We start from the raw sequence: 20,772 nt of genomic DNA, 5'->3' as shown, positions 1-20,772 counted from the left end.
TGAAACAACAAGCCAGAGATGGTCGTAAGCTATGCTCTGCAAAGTCACTTCATCATTCATTCTTTCTCTTGTTCCTTTTCTTTTGTGATATTGGGGATCAACTCCATGACCTTGGTCAACACTAAGCGAGTTCTCTTCCATTTCCAGTCCCCAGAAAGCCTTTCTTGAAGAAGGATCCAAATGCAAGTACACCAGCCACTGGGGCACATTTTCCCCATGGCAGAGCAGAGCACATCTGGTCACATGCCCAGGTTTCAGGGCCCTCATTTGCATATAGTGAACTAACATCCAATGGGCTGGAGCAAGTCTGATGACCTGCCCAACACTAAAGGCCCAGGAAGGATGCTTTGGCCACCAGGAGGCCACAGCAGGGGCCGGTGTGCTATATGCTAATACAGAATGAGATCCATGCAGGACAAAGGCCCTTTGGGAGCCAGAGCTGTGACTGCACTGATTATTATGTGTGCCAGGAGACCAGGTATGTCGGAGCAAGGGGTCTAGCTAGAACAAAGGTGGGGGTGGGTCACAGAATGTCCTCAGGAAGATGGATAACCACTTGGCTAAATAAAAACAAAAATCAGACCTGGTACCCAGAAATCCAACACTGTACTTTTACAGATGGGAAATGCCAAACAATGCACAAAACGATAATCGTGTTTCCTTCCCAAAGCCCCTGCTGGCAGCTCCAAGGCTGGTCAGTGGAATCAATAGCAATTTGGGGCGCTAGTGGGGGCGCCGTCTGAGCAATTCCGATGAGTTGAACATGATGGGTTCCGGCTGCTTCCTAAGTCCTGGGGGAAGCTCATCCACCATCCACTTAGTGCTGGAGCCTGGCCATGCTCTGGCCACTCCCACCTTCGTTCTCAGGCTGGGCCTGCATGCTCCAGCCCCCTCCACAGCTCTTCCATCCAGCCCTAGACTCTCCAAGAGGATGGAGGCTGAGGGGCCGCCACAGGCCCAGAGGTGCTACCCCGAGGCCCTGGGGAAGCTCTTGCCTGGCCTCTGCTTTCTCTGTTGCCTGGTGACCTACACATTGGTGGGTGCTGCACTCTTCTCTGCCATCGAGGGCCGCCCGGTCTCAGCAGAGAAAGAGGACCCGAACTTGAAGAATTATCTGAGTGAGTTGTGCCGTCTTCTGCAGTGCAACCAGACAGGTAGGTGTCTCACCGGAGTGGAGGTGGGAGGCTGGCTCTTCCCATTCTTGGGAGACCTTAGGCAAGTGACTTCTCTCAGTTTTGTCCCCTGAGAAGTGGGGAGATTAGTGGCTGTTCAGAGGCAGCATGTCCCCAAGCAGGTGCTCTTAAAGAGCAGCTTCCTCTCCCGAGCCTCAAAGGCCCAGGCTGTCTAATCTGGAACGCTCTAGGGAGAGGGATTGCTAGATTTGAGGGGCTGGGTAAAGATGGGCGGCAGAGCTGCTCTTCAGAATGAAGCCAGCCTAACTGTAGATTTGTTTAGCAGGGATTCAAATTTGAGAAGCCACACTGAGTGGACTTGGCTCCTACCATGAGCTGGCAGCTTGGCCCCTCCTCTCCTGCATTCTCTTCTTGCTGTGAGGGGCTCTGGAGAGGGCTGGGAGGTGGACTGGCAATCGCACCAGTTGATCAGCCAGCTTGATGTGTGGTCCAGGGCAGCAGAGTTCTCACCAGGCATGCCCAGGGGAGGGGAGGGACATGCAAGCTCCTGACCAGCAAAAGCAGATAAGGGACCTGAGGCTTCTGGAAGGCAGAGGGTACTTTACTAAAATCCTGGGTGCTTCTCACTTGTTATCTAGTTGTTTGTTTCTTTGCTGTGTTCCCTGAAGGAAATTTGCAAAGATGGATTCAATAGATCAAGAGAAACCAAGAAAGAAGGGAGAAATAAAAGACAAAGGAAAATGAAGGCTTTAAATGGTGAAGAAGAGAGTGAGAGGAAGCATGGCCAGGCCTCAGACCCCAGCAAGACTGGGCCTTGCTGGCCAGGGGCTGTCTGGAGGCTGGTCCTAGGAGTAGAGACCCCTCTGCAGAGGGACCCATCTCTGTCATCTGACAGACACAGGCCTCCTCTGTGGGCCTTGGAGATGTCATGGCTGCTGCTCTAAGTCCCCAGAAATGCTAAGGTTTTCCAAACCAACTGTCAGGTTGCGCACAGATAGGTTCTTCTCCAGATCCCTCATGCAAGATCTCCAAGTCAAAGGTTTCCTGAATGTAGAGAGCAGGAGAAGCCAGAGATGATCCAACTCTCTTCATGGGGGCGCAGATTGGGGTTCCTGAAATAGGGGGCAAGGACTAGGAAAAAATAGAAGAGAGACAGACATACCGGGTCCGGGATGTCTGCAGCCCAAGTAAAGACTGCCTCGTTTTTTTCAACTCCAGCTCCTCCCTTCTTGAAACCAGGGAACTTCCAACTGTTACATTCATATGGTAAATCTCAGGTAATTTAAACAGAATAAGGCCATAAAACAATAGGACAATAAAGCCATGGTCTGATGCAAATCAAGGTACAATTTGATTCTACTCTAGCTTCCAACACATTCCCATTTTACGGATTAGGAAATTGAGGCAAGCTGGGTGCCAGTGGCTCACGCCTGTCATCCTAGCTACTCAGGAGGCTGAGATCTGAGGATCGCAGTTTGAAGCCAACTTGGACAGAAAAGTCCCCATGATTCTCCAATAAACTACTCAAAAAAAAAAAATCCAGAAGTGGTACTGTGGCTCAAGTGGTAGATCCGTAGCCTTGAGCACAAAGAAGCTCAGGAATGGTGCCCAGGACCAGAGTTCAAGTGTCAGGACTGGCAAAGAAAGAAAGAAAGAAAGAAAGAAAGAAAGAAAGAAAGAAAGAAAGAAAGAAAGAAAAGGAAATAAAAAAGAAAAGGAAAGAGAAGGGTAGTTGAGCCATGTGCCCACATTCACATACTAGAAAAATGGAATCAGTGATCCTAACCCAGGCATTTGACCCCAAAACCTCTTACTGCCACATTATACTGCCTTGCAAAGGGGGAAATTGAGGCACAGAAAGCAATCTCTTAGCCATGGCTCCAGGAAGTAGTCAGGGTCTGAGCTGAGCCTCGCCTGGGAGGTGGTGACTTCCCTGTGTGCCAGGTCTGGCTCTATCCTTCAACATACCAGTGTCTGGTGGGCAGAGTCCCAGATTCCACTGACTGCCCAGGCCAACAGAACCATCTGAGAACGTTTCTACAATCCTCTTGGCCTTGGAGCCCACAGCACAGTTTGCATTTCCTAAAAGCTTGTTTGTTTTCAGTTGTCCAGAATTCCAGGAAATGGAATGGAATATTTTAGTCCTCTTTGAAATGGGGAGATTTGGAAAGTTCTAGCAATCCCAGAGCTGAGCATAGGCGATCTGTTAAGTACAGAATTTGAGCCACAGAAGCATTTTAAAGGCCGGGCTGTGATGTGGATGGGGACCTTGGACCTTCCATGGCTGTTACCCCGGGGGTGACCTGTCCTCTTCACCTGCATGGCACTATGCCCTTGCCCCACTCTGGTCTCCCTCTCTCTCTAGTTGTGGAAGGCAAAACAAAGGAGCTGCAGGAATATCTTGGGAAAGTAAAACCAGAATGGCTGAGAGTCCCTCGTGACTGGTCCTTCCTGAGCGCGCTGTTTTTCTGCTGCACGGTGGTCAGTACTGTGGGTGAGTAGAAGGGTAGGGCGGGCCTGCCCGGTGGCATCCTCCAGCCGTGGGATCTCTCTGAAGGGCGGGGAATGCTGGGTGCTGTTGCCAGACCTCCAGGGTGCAGGTGGGCTCTATGCCAGCTTGGGATCTGGCACTGAGGAGGACTAGTCCTGAAACTGGGCAGAGGTCCCAGTCCCTTAGGGTGTGGACCAGACCTCAACCTTTCTTGTCCCCGCAGACTGAATGCTTGTGTGCAAAGCGTCCTGCCAGCAGTGCATGCCTGACCTGGCGCCCAGTAGGGTCCCTAACCACAGGCTTTCATGGCTGACCACAGGTGTGACCAGGACGTGATCGGGGGTTCCAAGAGCAGAGACAGGGACAATGACAGCCACCCCACAAAGGGACAGCCAAGCACTGAGATCATTTTTGGTTTTCTTTTTGGACTACACACGTGTCCTCTATGCATGGACCACGAGCTCTTGTGGCCAGGGCTAAGACAGGGGATAGGGAAAGGCCAGGAGTCCTATGAAGAAAAGCTCCGTCGCTGTGCCAACGTGCTTTCTATCTCTCATCTAATCTCCTCCGCACAATAGCCCCCTGAGTGGGGTGCTGTGACTGTCCCTTCCACAGGCAAGGGGTGCAGGCTTTGCCAGCAGGGTAGTCCAGGCTGGCATCAGCTGTAGACAACAGAGAAGCTGAAGACAGGGTTTCGTTTGCCACCCTCCCACCCCCTTTCAGGAAACGTAGGCCAAGCTAATGAAAGTTCTCCCCTTGGCCCTATGGCCCCTTGGGCTGGGTGCTCCACTCGATCTGAGCACTGCAGCCACTGAAGCTGTAGCCACAGAACAGCATCAGCACCATACATCTATTGCATCCTTGTCAGGCAGTGGGTAAGAATCGGTAGCCTCTAAATCACTGGGTAGGACATGAGGAATGCAGATTATTCTCAGGCCCCATCAGCCCTGGGGCCCAGGATTCAGATCTGTATGATTAGAATACCTGCTCATGCTGGAGGGGCATGCGCTCTGTCCACGAATCAGAATCACCTCCATATCTTTTTCAAGCCCTCTCCCCCTGCACCATGGCTTGATCCTGCCTCACACCAATCACATTGAAGTCTCTAGGGACCAAATCCAGGCGTCAGAATTTTTCAGGGCCCTCCAGGTGGTTTTAATGGGAGCTCAGGCTGCAAATCACCCGTCTAATGGAAATGCATTAGCTCCGTTTAAATCTTAAGCACGCAAAGCCACTACCCATTGCACAAGTCAATTAGGACAGTGTGTGCCCCAGTAATTACTGCCCTGTAATCAATTCAGCTTCCTCTGGAATGACTACAACTTCCTGTTCTGCTTCTCTGGGTCACCTGGTATGTACCTGGCTTTTATGCTAGTGAAGGGACACCTCACACCTAGTGTGAGGCTGGCCTGTGCTCAGCCTGTGCTCTGGCCAGATGTCCTGGTAGGGAGCAGAAAAGCAAGAATTTGGGCTCTTATCCATTCTGGGGCTGAGGGCATGAACTGATTGTATCAGAATACAGCAATGCATTAGAGGAAACCATATACTTTTCCATTCTGCATTTCAGCATTCAGTAATTGGGGTAGTTAAGATCTTCCCTTTGCAAGGGCTCTATGTTCCCTGAGACTTGCTTCCTCGCTTCCTGGGGATGCTTTCTGGAAGGTAGCATCTCTGCTCGGTTGTAAACACAGCTCATTCACAGGGAGTTACCAAATGGCTTTGTCTAGAACATTCCCAACTCATGTTTGCTAAAGAGAAGCTTGGGTCAGACATGCACGCTGCCAAAGCTGAGTGACTCTGGACAGCTTACTCAGCTTCTCTGTTCTTGTCCATCACATGCAGATAATAAGGTCAGAACTTGAGAGTTTTGACCCTAAAAGGCACTTTATGATTCTTACATTCTCTCTTCCACCGCCCCCCCCGAATCAAAATAAATCTAACCACAGGGGTGGGGTGAGGGAAACGAGGACCAAGACATAAGAAAGGGTATCAATGTTTGTGAAGTAATGCACCTTTTATCTGGTGAATATAATGTAACTGTTCTATTAATTACAATAAAAATATATGAAAAAATAAATCTAACCAGGTGGGGTATTGGTGGCTACTCAGGAGGCTGAGATTTGAGAATCTTTGTTCAAAGCCAAGCTTGGCAGGAAAGTCTGTGAGACTTATGTCCAATTACCCACCAAAAACATGGAAGTGGAGCTGTGGCTCAACTGGTAGAGTGCTAGCCTTGAACAGGGTTCAGGGACAGTGCACACGTCCTGAGTTCAAGCCCCAGGACTGGCAAAAAACAAAAACAAAAAAAACCTAAGTCTAACCAGAAGACTCAACCCTGAGACCAGAGTTACTGGTTATTCTTGGGGAGCCCCTCTTCCTAGGGATGTGTGAGAACTGGGGGACCACTGTCTGGAAATAAAGTGGCTCCCTCTTTATGGCTCATCTTGGTTGCTGACATCCATAAGGATGAGGGCCCTGGAGACCCATGCCTTACTCAGGCCTGGGCATCGTTGCTGACACCTGGGCTCTGAGATCCTCTCAGATCCCATACAGGTTTGAAGAGGACCTGGATCCAGGATCATCTTATCTCAGAGTCCCTCATAACACATGCAAAGACCCCTTCCCAAACCAGGTAGAAGCCATGGGTTCCTAAAATGAAGACTTGGGTGTAGCCCCTAGACTGGTCAAGGCCCTTCCTCCTTAGGGTCCTGCCCACCTGTTCCTCAGTGCACCTGCACATCAGCCATCTCTTGGTTCCTTCCACAGGAAAGCTGCATCACGCTCATAGCTCAGGCAGGCCAGGCCAGGGTGGATTTCTGCTCCCTTTACTGGCTGACATATGTACAGCTCATGCACTGCTCAGCATACAGACAGCGCTTTTTCAGGGTGTCCCCAGAGCCTTTGCACCTGCTGCTGCACCTGCCTAATTCTTGATTCCCCTCTCCATCTGTGTTTGAGCTACAAGGACATGTTTCTGAGCCTATATCCAGGATGGGCTGTCCTTTGTTCTAATGACACAGAGAACAGTCTGCTCCTAACCTTCCCACAAGGAATCTCCATTTGGGATGTCAAACCCACACATGTGGTTCTTCCATTCATATCTGTCCCTCACGGCACAACAGATTCTCAGTGAGGTTGGATCTCATATCTACCTGTCTCTCATGCGTGCAGTACCCACTCAATAAATGCTAACTAGCTAACCCTGTCACCAGGGAGTTGCCCCAGACAAAGCAGTGTGGGTGCTCTGACGTGGGGGCTTGGTGAGAGCATCTGAGGGCCACAGCTCCTCCCCCAGCTGACAAGAGTGACAAGCCCTTGCACACTCCTGCCAGGCGGAGTCTACAAGAGCATCAAGTCTGGAGGAGACCAGCACTCAGCCTGCTTGGGAATTGCCTTCAAATTAATTTACATAATTGGGATGATTTTTTATAGGAATCATTTTTTATGACATCAGCAATTAAACAGAGGCATTAAAACGCTGAGTCTTTTCCCTCTGTTGGTTGAAGCTCTGGGTGCCCGTGCTGGGTCACTCTCTTTCTGTACCTACCCTCTGCATCTGGGGCATGCAGAGGGCAGCGGCAGGAAGGGGCAGCCCCCAAGGAGTGCAGCCTCCAGGCAGTGCAGGGAGACCCTGGCATGCTCCTCCCTTTACTGGACAGTCCAGTTCTCACTCCCGGCAAGGCCCAGTCCTGATAAGAGGAGTTCACTGCAGTGGAACCATTGGCCTGAGCCTGGAGAGCGTGGGCGTGTCCTGGACCGAGCCATTTTATTATCTCGTGCCTCTGCTTCTCCCTCTGTACTCAGCCATGCTCAGGGACAAGGACAGAGCATCCATCCTTCACCACCTGCCTGTAGTCATGACGTAGGTATGTGAAAGCCCGGGAGTCAAGTAACAGACTACTAAATGGCACCACTGGGTCTTGAAGCAAGGCCGTCAGCTGGCTTTGTTGCCATTTATGGCCTAGCTGTCTGACCTGCCACAGTGGCTTTGAAGACAATTGTATACACACTGCTGCAATGGGACATGAATTCCTGGGCATGCCATTGGCATCTAATAACTGCCCATTGTTAACACAAACCAGCTGAGAGGGTCAACCATTTCAGCAAAGACAATTCCTTGGAAGTGGAGCTGTGGTTCAAGTGGTAGAGCACAAGCTTTGAGTGAATAAGCTACAGGAGAGCTCCCAGGTCCTGAGCTCAAGCCCCTGACACATGTGTGTACACACACACACCCCCCAGCACCTCTGAGAGGAAAGAGACGATGGTGAGTGGGTTCTTGCAAGGGAGTGGAGCCCTCCCTCACAGCAGGGTAAAAGGCAGTGACTTCACCCCCAGTTTGTACCCTGCTAAGGACGTTTCAAGTTAAATGTCTGGACGGGCATAGCTTCTGATCCTCTCTGCTCCTCTAGAAAGCCAGGCAAGTGGCAAGAGGCTTGAGATGAATATTTTTTTCATATATTTTTATTGTAATTAATAGAAGGGTTACATTATATTCACCAGATAGAAGGTGCATTACTTCTCATACATTGATACCCTTTCTCATGTCTTGGTCCCCATTTCCCTCACCCCCGACCCCGCCCCTCATCCTGTTTTCCCCCCTTCCCTATCCAATTTCAAATAACCAAATACAAATATATCCAATATATCAGATAACAAAGTGAGATACTGTAACAATATGAGATAACCAAGGGATGGCAAAAGAGATGAGAGATAACATAGTACATTAAGGACAACAATCACTCGTTATATGGCTTTTGTTTCTATATCCTAGAGGTCCTTTCATTTAGCGTCATACTATATGGCCTTATGTTTCTAGGTTTTGCTCTATTGCAAATCTCTTCTAGGAGAGCCCAAGGTTTCTACTGATTATGACAAATGAAGGAAACCATTGAGCCTATGTTCCTTTGAGTCTGGCTTACTGCATTTAGTATGATTTTTTTTCTAAGTCTTTCCATTTCCTTACAAATGGGTCGATGTCATTCTTTCTGACAGCAGCATAGAATTCCATTGAATATTTTTATTTTTTCATTCATTTATTCTTTGGCTGCACTATCCCTTAGCTTTATTTTTTTCCAGTTATGGGGCTTGAACTCAGGGTCAGGCACTGCCTTTAGGCTTTCTCAAGGGTAGAGCTCTACCACTTGAGCCACAACACCACTACTGGCTATTTCTGTGTATATGGCACTGAGGAATCAAACCCAGAGCTTCATGCATGCTAGGCAAGCACTCTGCCACTAGGCCATGCCCCCAGCCCCATCCCTTAGCTTTTTTTTTTTTTTTGCTATAGGCTGGCACTCTACCACTTGAGCCAGAGCTCCACTTCAGCCTCTTGCTGGTTAATTGGAGATAAGCATCTCATGGGACTTGGCTGCCCCACAGGCTTGGCTGCCCCACAGGCTTCTCAAATCTCAGCCTCCTGAGTAGCTTAGAACTACAGGTATAAGCCACTAACTAGTGCCTGGTAAGATTCACCTTTTAAGCTCAACTTGTGAAATGTCCTGTGAGGGACAGGCAGATCTCCTAGGGGATGGAGTGGGGGACAGACCACAAATCTTGGCTCTTTTTCAGGTTATGGCCAGATGTATCCCGTCACCAGGCTCGGCAGGCTCCTGTGCATTCTCTACGCGCTCTTTGGCATCCCTTTGATGTTTCTGGTCCTCGCAGACATAGGTGACATCCTGGCAACCGTCTTATCCAGGTCTTACAATCGATTCCGAGCGCTCCCTTTTTTGCCCTGGTCATCATCCTCTTCTTCCTCTGGGTGCTGCTCCTGGCTTCTCTGCAGGAAGAAGCCCGAGGCCAAGCCTGAGGATCCGGCTGGGCCTTCCATCCTGGTCATCCCTGACATCAGGGTAGAAGCCGAGGCGCTCCAGAGCCCCAAGCCTGGCAGATATCCTTTAGCTCCGAGCTGCAACCTGGAGCTGTTCGAGAGACTCGTTGCAGGAGAGCAATCAGACAAGTTGCAAGCACCCCTGCGGACGGTGGAGAGAAGCAGCTCGTGTCCGGAGCTGATGCTGGGGAAGCTGTCATGCTCCATCATCAGTAACCTGGACGAGGTGGGCCGGCAGGTGGAGAGGCTGGACATTCCCCTTCCTGTCATCACCCTCGTGGTCTTCGCCTACATTTCCTGTGCAGCTCTCATCATGCCCTTCTGGGAGACTGAGATGGGCTTCGAGGATGCCTTCTACTTCTGCTTTGTCACACTGACCACCATCGGCTTCGGTGACATCGTGGTCCACCCTCATCTCTTCCTCTTCCTCTCCATTTATATCATTATCGGGATGGAGATTCTGTTCATTGCTTTCAAGCTGATGCAGAACAGGCTCATTCACATCTACAAGACCCTCATGCTGTTCTGTGCACAAGGGAAGTTTTACCAGCTTATAAGAAAGTAAGGCTCCCTCATCGACTTAAGGCCAGCCTTGGAGAGTGTGGCTGCAGCCTATGGCACCGAAGCCGGTTGTCTGGCCTGGGAGACAAACCCTGCATGAAGATCAAGTTCAATCTCTAGGGCCTGCAGCCCTCTAATGAAGGCCCTTTTCCTAAGGGCAGAAGGAAAACCCATCACCTGGCTCTAAGTCCTCTTTATTTCCCTGTCTGCAGTTTGGGCTATTTTCTTGTGTTCCTGGGGCATTGAATCCAGGATTTGTGAATGCTAGGCAGACTACCACTGAGCTACTTTCTCTAGGCCCATTGACTGCAGTTTTTTTTTTTAAAGCACCACTTTAAACAGATGAATCCAAGAACGTTTTGATGTCACTGGTTACTTGTGACAAGAATTACCTTGTTTTGGGAGAACTGGCCTGAGCAACCTCTTTCTTTTTGAATGATTGTATGAATGCATGCAAGACTAGCTCTAGTCCAGCCATTAAGACCACTCAATGAATTGCCTCCCATGTTCCCAAGGGCCTAATAGGCCATAGTTCTTCCTGACGCTTTGATGGCACCGCTTGAGTGAGCTGGCTGGTGTCATCCATGGAAGGGTTGGCACTCACTGGGTGGCTACCCTGTTGAGCTGCTCCTGAGTGGGTTGCCATGTGTGGAAGGAATTGGTCACTACCCATAGGTCCTGGCATTTCAGCTGAGGGCTGCCTTTGGGCCCGTGTTAGGCCAGTCAGAAGTGTGAAGAAGCTACTTCTCTTTGGAACAACTTTCAATCAACCACTAATGGGGCTAATGGGGTCATCATTCAATCTACAGGCATGCTACTGGAAGGCATGCCTCTTTCATTATTTGGTTATCAGAAATTGTTCTTGTTCTTGGTTTTTGGACTACATCTGGTTTCTTTGACAGCATCGTACAAAGATCAACTAACTCCTACAATTAATAAACATTTGTCTCTGGATAAATGGTGGACATGCCATGGGGGACAGCAAGGTAGATTGGCAGGAGGTTTGAAAAGAAAGTATCTTATCTCTCAAGGCTTCGCTCTTTTATCTTAGGTCTCCTTCTCTTCCTCACCATGATGGATTCACCATCCCTTCAGCCCTTGAAGACCTACCTCAGGGGATGGAGTTCACACAGTATGAACAGCAACCTAGAACTGGCATGACGCATAGTGATGGGATTTAAGACAGTAGTCCCAGGTGCAGCGAGTTGTGTGGAATCACATTCTTCAAACCACAAAAGCCCTGAGCAGATGTGTAGCAAAGATCTTTCAACCCCCACACAGGAAGGGATGAGTTTGCTCAAGATGCATTGTACTCATAAACTGACCTGTTGAATTGAAACCCCTTTGTACAACTATCTAGTAATAATAAATAACAACAAGCACAAATCCAAATGCATTCAAGATGCCATGCAAGCAGGAGCACGAGATCTGGTCTCAAATCCCCAGACATGCATTGGTGCTGTTTCCCAGACTCAGAGCATCCAAAGATAAGTCAGGTGTATCCTCAGATATCTACAGTGACCTCATCACAGCAGGCATTGAGCTCTCAGCCACTCCACACTTCTCTTTGCTTATTTCATTTGCTGCTTCTACAGGTCTACAGAGCTCTCCAAGGATAATTTCCGGCTCAACCCCTATCTCGTGTCCCATATTGCTGTCATCTTAGACCAGCTATTTCTGGGTCCCTATGTAGGGATGTGAATTTGCTGTTCTCAGTTTTGGGGAGTACACTGGCACCTGGGAGCTTCAACACAAATCCCCCTACCCTCCCTCTTCATCTCTGAGCTGTGTGGCCATCCGTTTTTCATCTCTGTGATAAAAGGCCTAGGAAAAACAACTTCAGGGAGGAGAGTTTTATTGGCTCCTGGTTTCAGTCCATGGCCATTTGTTTTTGTGTTTCTAGTCTGGGAGGTGGTGGAACGTCATGGTGTGGTAGAACAGAGCTGCTCACTACACCCACCCACTCAGGGAGCTCAGAGACACACCCACTCAGGGAGTCTCCAATCTAGTTCTGCCTCTAAGAGCCCATTCATTCAGGACCAACTCATCAGCAAATCCACTCATTGATGAAAATAATGCCCTCACAATCGTCTTGCTTCTCAAGCATGTCTCCAGTTAGAACCTAGGTCACCAACAGTAGAGTGTTTGGAGAGGATGCTTCCTATCCAAAGCATTATAACACTTCATAGACTGGAGGGCTGACTCATCACCTATTGATTTCTCATAGTTGCAAAGGCAGGAAGAACAGAGAGACAGATGATGAGGATCAAGATGAGGCCTTCTTTGTGGTTGAGCACAAAGACTGTATTCTATTCCTCTTTTCATAGGGCAATCATTCCACCCTGAGTGCCCCGCCCCTGGAACCTCATCTAAAAAGGAATCAGTCCATAGAAGTCCCACCTCTCTTGGGTGGGGATGAACACAAATGAGCATACTATAGAATTCCACCCTTTCCCCCCTAAATTCAGACATCATTGGCCTGGGATGTTGCTTCGACATTGGTTCCAATGTGCAGCCAGAGTTGGGAGCTCTCGGTGGCACATTTGACTTCCTTTAAGAGTGTCCCCAGACTCCTGGACCTGGTGGCTCTTTTCTTCTCTATACTTCTACTGTTTCCTCTAAGACTATCATGACTCCCCTCTCTTGTCATGATGCAATTCTGAGCTGTCCAAATAAAACAATCATGTCTTTCTCCCTTTTAATCTTCCCACCTTCACCATGCAGAGTCTGTTACAAAGAGGAGCATTGAGGGCAAAGCATTTGGACAGAGAAGGGGAAACTGGAGGGGCCTGTTATCAGGAATTCCAGCAGATTTCCAGTTGGAGCCATCTCTGACCTTTTACAAACACAGCTCCTCCTGGTGATGGAAAGAAGCTCCCTGCCTGGTCTGGAATCCTTTCTCTCTTTTTGGTGGTAGTGGTGGTGGTGTGTGTGTGTGGATTTCCAGCAGCTAGTGGCTCTATGGGTGTGGCTAATGAGTCTCAAGCTTGACCACAGTCTACCTCTCAGATTTGGGAGCCTGAAAGTTTCTCCAGAAATTCCTGGAACTGGTTTGGAAGGGAAATTGTGGGTGTCATTTGCTGTGTCTCCCACCCATAAGTACGGAAAAATGTCCTGTCCCATCTAATTGCTCATCTGTGACCTTCCTGTACCTGCATCAGAATCTTGGGGCTCTGCATGCACTTCCCTCAGTGACCAACAGATGGCGTAGCCAGACCGCGTGGTCCCTGTGCTCAGGGACCAGCAGGTGGCATCAGTCTGGTATAGGACCAGCAGGTGACAGCTCAGCCACTGTCCTGCTCTGCTGAGATAAGGGCCTAAGAGGTCCCTAAGGGTTGTGGGGGACAGAGGGACATAAATGGGCATTCCATAGCATTCCCCACTAAATTCAGATATCAGTGGTCCCCCAAGCAAGCCTCAGTCTGAGGACAATTGCCCTCAGTCTCTTGTCCTTACCTCTGTTCCTGCCTGGGAAGAGGCATTTTCCATCACTGTCCTCTGCTCCTCCACCCATAAATCCTAACAGCTCATCTCTGGGTGTGACATGTCATCCATTTTGTCACCACAGCTTGTCAGAGGGTCCTGAAACTCCCTTCACGATTGGCTTCCTTTCCTCTGGCACTTTCACGGGGATGGGGGGCAGCTCACAGGAGATGCTCTGGAGCTGCAGGTTATGACCAGATCCTGGCCAGCTGGAAACTTTCAGCAGTTGAAGCCTTCAGTAGTGAGGTCTGCCAGGTCTGGGCTGTGGTTTTGCTTTTTGCTTCTCACACTGTTGAGTGGTTCTAGCCAGTGAGCTTTAGTATCACTGTGCTAGGGCAGATGCAGGACAGTCCTGGCTGTACTGGTAATGTGGCGCCAGCAGTGCCAACACACAGTAAGTCCTCAGCAAACATCTGTTGCTGGCACAAATTCCCACCACCCGTCTACCCTGATGGTCAGTGCTGGTTGGTGTTTATGTCAAAGACTGCCCCTAACAGCTTGTGCCAGACTCCTGGGATGGGCTTGCCAGTAGTGCTGGAGTCTTCCCTGCCTTCCCCAATTTTGGGAAGCCTGGCCAGCCTCTGGCAGGCAGAACCTGGGAGAAAGATTACGTTTCTCTTAGCTGTCACTTCCAGGGAAGCTCAGGATCTCTCACTTACTTGGGAATTCTGGGAGTTCCATTAGGCCACGGGAGCTCTACTGATGTGTTGGCATGCTGGCCTGGTTTTGTACTTATCAGCGTGGTGAAGTTTATACTTTGTAAAAATCATTCATTCTAAATAAATATTCATGCTCATAATTGTGAGTGGCTTGTCTTTTTTTTTAAAGAGACCTTCTCAAAGGCATATTTGTGAAAATGTCCTTTTCTCACTTTGGCCAAGACGCATTCACAGCGATGGGGAGGTTGGATATGCTGTCCCCAGGGACAGTCTCTTTCTCCAGATCCTGCTGGCTTTTCTGACGATGATCCAGACACCTGTCAGTCAGCTCTGGGCCCCTTCCTGCCTTAGCTACACACCTACTCTCAGAAAGATAACCGTGCAGGGGAGTTTCCAACTAGCAAGAACCAGACAGCAGGCTTGACAGGAACACCTCAAAGCCCAAACTACAAACTACATGCCATTTCCCAGAGATGTTCAGAGAGAAAGTGACAGCCCAGAACATTCCTCAGAGAAAAACTCGACACCGTGCTGACCAGGCAGTGAGGTGAGTCCTGGAGATTAAGGTCTTTCTAAGTAAAGACAAGCTCTCCCTCAGGTGCAAGTCTCAGTGATGTTTGTTTTTCTTCTTTTGTTTTTTTGATTTTTTGGTCTGAGACTGGGAACTTGAACTTAGAACCCGAACCTTTCCCTCGCTGACTGATGCTCTACTAACAGAGTCATGTCCCCGACACTCAGCAAGTTTCTTGACTTGTCAAATAGGCAGAGAAAGGGTGCTTACCTTGGTGCGGGTATGGTGGTGAACATCATTATCCCGGCTGCTCAGGAGGCAGAAGTAGGAAGGTCATGGTCTGAGATGAACCCAGGTAAAAGCCTGAGCGAGTAGCTAAAAAACAAACTCCAAAGCAAGTGACTGAGAGCCTGGCTCAAGTAGCAAAACACATGCCCCTGAATTCAACCCTCACCCCTCAATCCCCCCTCCATTCCCCCAGCCTGCCTTGAAGGATTGTTGTGAGGCTCAAAAGACAATGTCCAGAGAGCGCCGTGGCATTTTAATCAAATATGCAAAGGAAAAAACTCCATCTAGCTGTCCCTCTTGCTGCGTTTAGGAGGCCAGAGCTCAGCTCTCCCTGGCCCTGCCCCTCCACCATGTGGCTGGGGATAAAGGTAAAATGCAATCCTGGTGGATTTAGCAATGGTTTGCACCACACTCACAATGTGAGCCCACTGAGGCACGGGGTCTCCAGGCCCAGGTGGAAAGGGCAGCCCCTCCCCCGGTGGGTACTTTAGGATCAGCACACCTAGTGGAGGCCACCTTCCACAGCGTCCACTTGGTGTCCAAGGGGTCTGTGGGCACCACTGTCCTCCCAGCCTGTTCGTGTCATTTCTTTCTAAAATCTTTGGTGCAGGTTGGTACTGGGGCTTGAACTCGGGTCTTGGCTCTCCTGCTTGGCTTTTTCCTCTCAAGGCTGGTGTTCTATTCGTTGAACCACACCTCGGCTTCCAGCTGAGCCTCCTGAGTAGCTAGGATTACAGGTGTGAGCCACCGGCGCCTAGCTTCTTGTCACTTTCTTGTAGCCCTGAACCACCGAGGTGCTGGCACTCTTTTGTCTGTTTTGCTGGTCCCCCTCATGGTCCCAGGTACTCTGGGATTCATGCCCTTTGCTTCTTGTCTGTCGTTACTCTCTCCTCACCCTGCACCTAGCATGCTAGTGGATATAGATGGCATCTTCAGCCCTGACTTCCTCCCGCTCAGGGCTGCCCACCCACCTTGCTGCTCCCAGCCCAGTGCTCCTCTCACCTCTCCATCTTGATGAGGCAGCTCCAGCTTTCCAGGGGTTGATGCGGCCATCTGGAGGGGAACCTCCACTCTGCTCTTCTCTCTCCACTATCCGAGAGGCGCCTGCCTGCAAGCCTGGCAAGGAAGTGACCTGCCAGAAATCGCCAGCAGCTGCTTCCACGTGGAGCTGGGAAATTGCTAATTTCTGAAGCGTCCAGGTGACTCTGGTTACCTTTACTCACACAGGAGCCTGCGGTCAATACCAGGCCCTGGGTTAAGCTTTAGAGGAGGACCTGGCAGTGTGGCACACAGGGGCTGCTCATGCGTGTTTGTCAGACTTCTTGTCCCCTGGATTGAGGCTCTAGGACATGCGATGTGGGGGGACCCTGACTCCCTACCCAGTGCTCTTGAAGCCAGGTAGATGTTGTGGCTGGCTGCAAGGCTAGGTGGGGGAGTCAGGCGGGGTTGTTTCCATAGCAACAGATGTGCATCACCGTTGAGCAGAGAGCTTTGAAGTTGACTTGGATGCTGACAACAAAGAGTATCTCTGGCTTGGGTACAAATTGTGGCCCCTTTCATCCTCCTCAGACTCTTGGGACCCTGCTTTTATTCTTGCAATTTACATCAGAGAATGAACCTGTTTCAAGTGCTGTAAATTCAAACACAGGCCATTAAGGATCCTTCATGAGGTCCAAGCCCTCTCTAGTCTCTTTAAAAAGTAGCTGTGTTTGTAGAAAGCAGAGATAACAGTGTCTAGGCCAGAGCACGACCTACCTGTCTCTTGCCACATCAGCATTTATTGAACATCTATGCTCAATCACATTATGTCAGAACCAAACCAGGATTCAGTGTAGGATCAGACTGACCAGTCAGAAGTAGAGCCGTGGCTCAAGTGGTAGAACACCATCCTTAAGTGGGGGAAAAGACTCACCCTTCCTCTCATCTCACAGGGATTATAGTCAGAATCGACTCCGTGCCTCAGTTTCCCCAGTCTATACTGTTAAAATGGTCTAGGAGTTTCATTATGGGTTTTTTTTTTTTCCTGTAACCCAAATGAAGATCCTACTTTCCTATGCCTGTTTGGCCTGAGTAATTTTTGTTTACTGTGAGTTTTTGTTGTTTTGTCATTTGTTTTTGTTGATACTAGCTAATGCTGTCCACATGCTCTGGCTGTGGCTTCTCACCTCACACGGAGCTTCGGATGAGGCAGTGAGCTCTGTACACACCCAGAGCCGGGCGCCTCCCCTCCTAGCACCACCTTTTCCTTCCCAGCTGTGACTGATGATGCCTTGATGACAATGGCAGCCCCAAACCACAGACTGATTGCAGGGCTGGGAACTGACTTGGGTTGAGGCAGGGGTGGGGACTTGCCCCAAGGAGCTGCAAGAAACAGTACAATGGCAGTCAACCCCACATCTGGTCTATGCTGCCCAATCTGCCATGTTTGTCCCTTGTCTGGGTCTCCTATTTATTTCTTTGGGATTCATTTTCTGTCTCTTCCAGAGGCTCAAGGAATGCAAGGGGCAGAGATTCCAGTTTCAACTTGCATCCAACAATCCTGAACTTGGTGGTGTCACCCAAAGGTGAGCCTCATGACCAGGCCTGTCTGCAAGGCAGTTGGCACCCAGTCTTCTAGGCTGGTGGATGTGAGGGCCCCAGGTTACTCTGTCGGAGGACACCAGCTCCATTTCGCTTAGGGCCTCATCCCTTTCTATCTCTTGGCTCCATCTCACTCCTTTTTAAGCCTGAACCTTCATTCCCACATTCCCAAGTCCTTTAGGTCCTGGGAGACAAATGGACCCTTAGTTAGGCAGGTGCTCTAACACTTGAGTCCTACTCCTAGCTTTTTTGTTGTTTTCTGCTTTTGTTATTTTCCATGCTTTTGCCACAGTAGGCCTCAGATCGCGATCCTCCTATCTCTACTTCTGCAAGGATCGCAAGGATGCGCCACAGGGCCTACTTACTGCTTGAGAAGGGGCCTCGTGAACCCTTCACTCAGGCTGGCTTTGAAATCCCATCCTCTCATTGCCAGCCTCCCAAGTAGCTGGCATTAGAAGCCTGAGTCCCTGTGCCTTGCCTTTTTTTTTTTTGCAAGTGACAAATTAACTTTTATACCAAAGCAAAAGCACAAACAACTTTAAAAAAGAACAACAAAACAAAAACAAGTACTCATGTGGTTTGCCACAAAATGATGTTTACTAAAATCCATTTCCAAAGGCATTGACTGCCCAGTGTAGGATGGGCATTGTGCTTGGAAGGAGAGACTGGGGGCTTCTCATGTCTATTTTTCTTCCTTCCAGTTTTATACTGACCTGGGGTTTACTGAACAATTATTCTTAAATTATTTTGCATCCTTGTTGGTCTGTACAATCCACCTTCCAGAGAAAGTATGAGAAAAGTACAGCAGAAGCTTTAGGTAGAAAAAAATCTTAAACAAACAAACAAACAAAAAACATGGAAGGGCAGAAAATCTCCAGGGAGAAGTGATACCTTTACATACCCCCACTTGTACTCCCTAGAACAATCTGCCATCTGCACTGTGAGTAGGAAGGTGAGCGGGCACGGTGGGTAGGCGGGGTGTGGTGAGTGGGCACGGGGGACTACCCACCCAGGACTGGCTCCTCCTCTTCTGTGTGCTCTACCTTTGACTACTTTCCTCCAGCGGGCTGTTCCAGCTGTCTGGTGAGCTTGGGTTGCAGGGAGGAAGAATGTCTTCAATATGTTTCCACAATAAACCCTGCGCTACCTCACTGTCTTCAGCAGGCCCTGGCATCAACTGTGCAGGTGGCTGTCACTTAGTCACAAGGCTCCCAAGGGACTCCTGAAACAACTCTAGGGCCACAGTGATGACTTCACTTGAAACTTTCTGACAAACTTCCAGGGTTTTTCTCATCCGAAGGCAGAGGGATTGTAGGAGCCTTTGAGGGATCTCTCCTGCTCTGCTATCCTAACTGGGGTTAGAGTTGTGACATCCAAAACGTGGGCCACCTGTGTGTTTAGGAGAGCCAGAATGTTTCCCCAAAGTCTCCCAACAAGGAGAAAGGGGTGTGTGTGTGTATGTGTGTGTGTATGTGTGTACACATACATATCCCTGCAACACACAAACACTAGGGTGAAGGAGACCATATCTTCCACAGGACAACAGTCAATAGAAATGCAATTGGGCATAATGACTGGCTTTCTCTCCCCATCAGAGATGGTGACAGTGATTTCTCAGAGGCCTTTTAGTTACAGCAAGTTTCTAAACAACATAATTGGGTTTGGGTCTTTGCAGCCTGTCCTATTGGACCATCGATTATCCACTAATGTCTCCTGCCCGGCGGGTGTCTGGATGTGCAGTCAGCATAGCAAATGGGAGAAGACAGCTTGGAGAGGGGTACAGAGGCCTGCGTAGACCTGCGTCTCAAAGTCTAGAGTTGCTTTGAGTCCTCTGCTTGGTCCCCAGTCATCAGCGTTCCAAGTGCCAGACCTCAGCAGCTTCTAAGCCCCAAAGATCCAGGAAGCAGCTCCGGTTCTAGCTGCCCTGGCCTCACAACTGAGTGCCATGGGCAGAGGCCTGACCCTTTCTGAGCCACCAGTTTGTGTGTGTATCAACAATGCCAGCAGACTTCACAGCCCTGGAGGTCCCTGTTGGCATTGCTGTCCCATTCCAAGGTTGTCTAATGAACTGCATAGGTAATCTAGAAGTTTCTGGAGACTAGTGCAGGGCTGGTGGAGCTTGAGAGGTGACCAGACGACTGGGCTGGAGAAGAAAAAGGAAGCTGTTCAATGGAGTACTGGTTGAGATCTATGTGTGGGTCTGGCCAGGCTTCATCTGTGATAGTCAAATGGGGACTGGGGGACAACTTTGAGCATTTTGCCTCTGGCTGGGCTCCACTAGGTAGGCACAGGAGAATGTTCCAGAAAGATGACCAGTCAGGGCACAGACAAGGATCAGGAGGGACAGGAGAGCACATAGATGTGGGGACACTACAGGGAATGGATGGGAGACAGGAGTCCAGACCAGTCTACTGTGAGGGCTTTAGAAGCCGGAGACAGCATCCCTGTCTCATGCCAAATTGGGTGGGCTTTGGGGGATGGTAGAGGGATAGGATGTGAAAAAGTGTGGTCCAAGACAAACCAGGAGGGCTCAGGCAGGCAAGAGAAAGGAGGTGGAGCGAGTCCCTGGTGTATGGAGTGGGAGCTGGGCATGACATGGCACACTGGGTTTTAGAGGGCATAGTCAGTGAGGCCGGAGGACCTACAGCGGTGAGTGCCTGCCAATGGACCCCATGAGTCACCCTCAGATGGCAAGTTCCCTGCCTAACATGACTGGGAGCCTGAGTCAGTGGTGGCATTTAGAATTCTCACTTGATACACTAGCTTGGGGGCAGCCTGAGGCTCTGGGTCACAGCTGTGATCAGGACTCTGAGCAGATATTAATCCAACGGTCACATAAGGAGAAGTTCAATTGTAATGTGCAGTGGCAGGACTGAAGCGCTTGGGGACCTGCCCATATAGGGCAGCTGACCCTCAAGAGGTCAGGGAAGGCTTCCTTCCCCCAGGAGACATACTTTCCCATCCATTTCTTTTTCATCTACCTGTGTCTTGATCTAAGACTGAAAGGACACAGGAAATTAACTTAGGAAAGAGGAAGAGAGAAGGACACTGTGGACTGCAGGCAAGGCCAGAGCAAAGACTTGGAGTAGTAAGGAGAGCAGGGTGTATGAACAGTGAGACACAAATCGGGGGTGCAGTAAGCCCATGAAAGGAGAACCTCTTACCAGGCTGAGGGCAGCTGAGTCATAGGTAAGTCTGGAGATACTCAAAGCCAATGAAAGAACGGAGACAATCAT

At 49.6% G+C, this 20,772-nt stretch overlaps 1 protein-coding gene across 1 annotated transcript; it reads left to right on the top strand.

The window, feature by feature from the left end:
• The first annotated feature begins 931 nt into the window (after window positions 1–931).
• Window positions 932–10,019, top strand: Kcnk18 (potassium two pore domain channel subfamily K member 18). Its single transcript, XM_090346877.1, has 3 exons — window positions 932–1,154; window positions 3,499–3,627; window positions 9,193–10,019. Exons 1-3 carry the CDS (start codon window positions 932–934, stop codon window positions 10,017–10,019), a joined length of 1,179 nt encoding a protein of 392 aa, XP_090203003.1.
• The last annotated feature ends 10,753 nt before the right edge of the window (window positions 10,020–20,772 follow it).

Source organism: Megascapheus bottae, chromosome 15, assembly GCF_031878675.1.
Source record: "Megascapheus bottae isolate mThoBot1 chromosome 15, mThoBot2.hap1, whole genome shotgun sequence".
Classification (NCBI taxonomy): domain Eukaryota; kingdom Metazoa; phylum Chordata; class Mammalia; order Rodentia; family Geomyidae; genus Megascapheus; species Megascapheus bottae.
The sequence above is the reverse complement of the archived record's forward strand: the minus strand, read 5'-3'. Positions and strand labels throughout refer to the sequence as shown.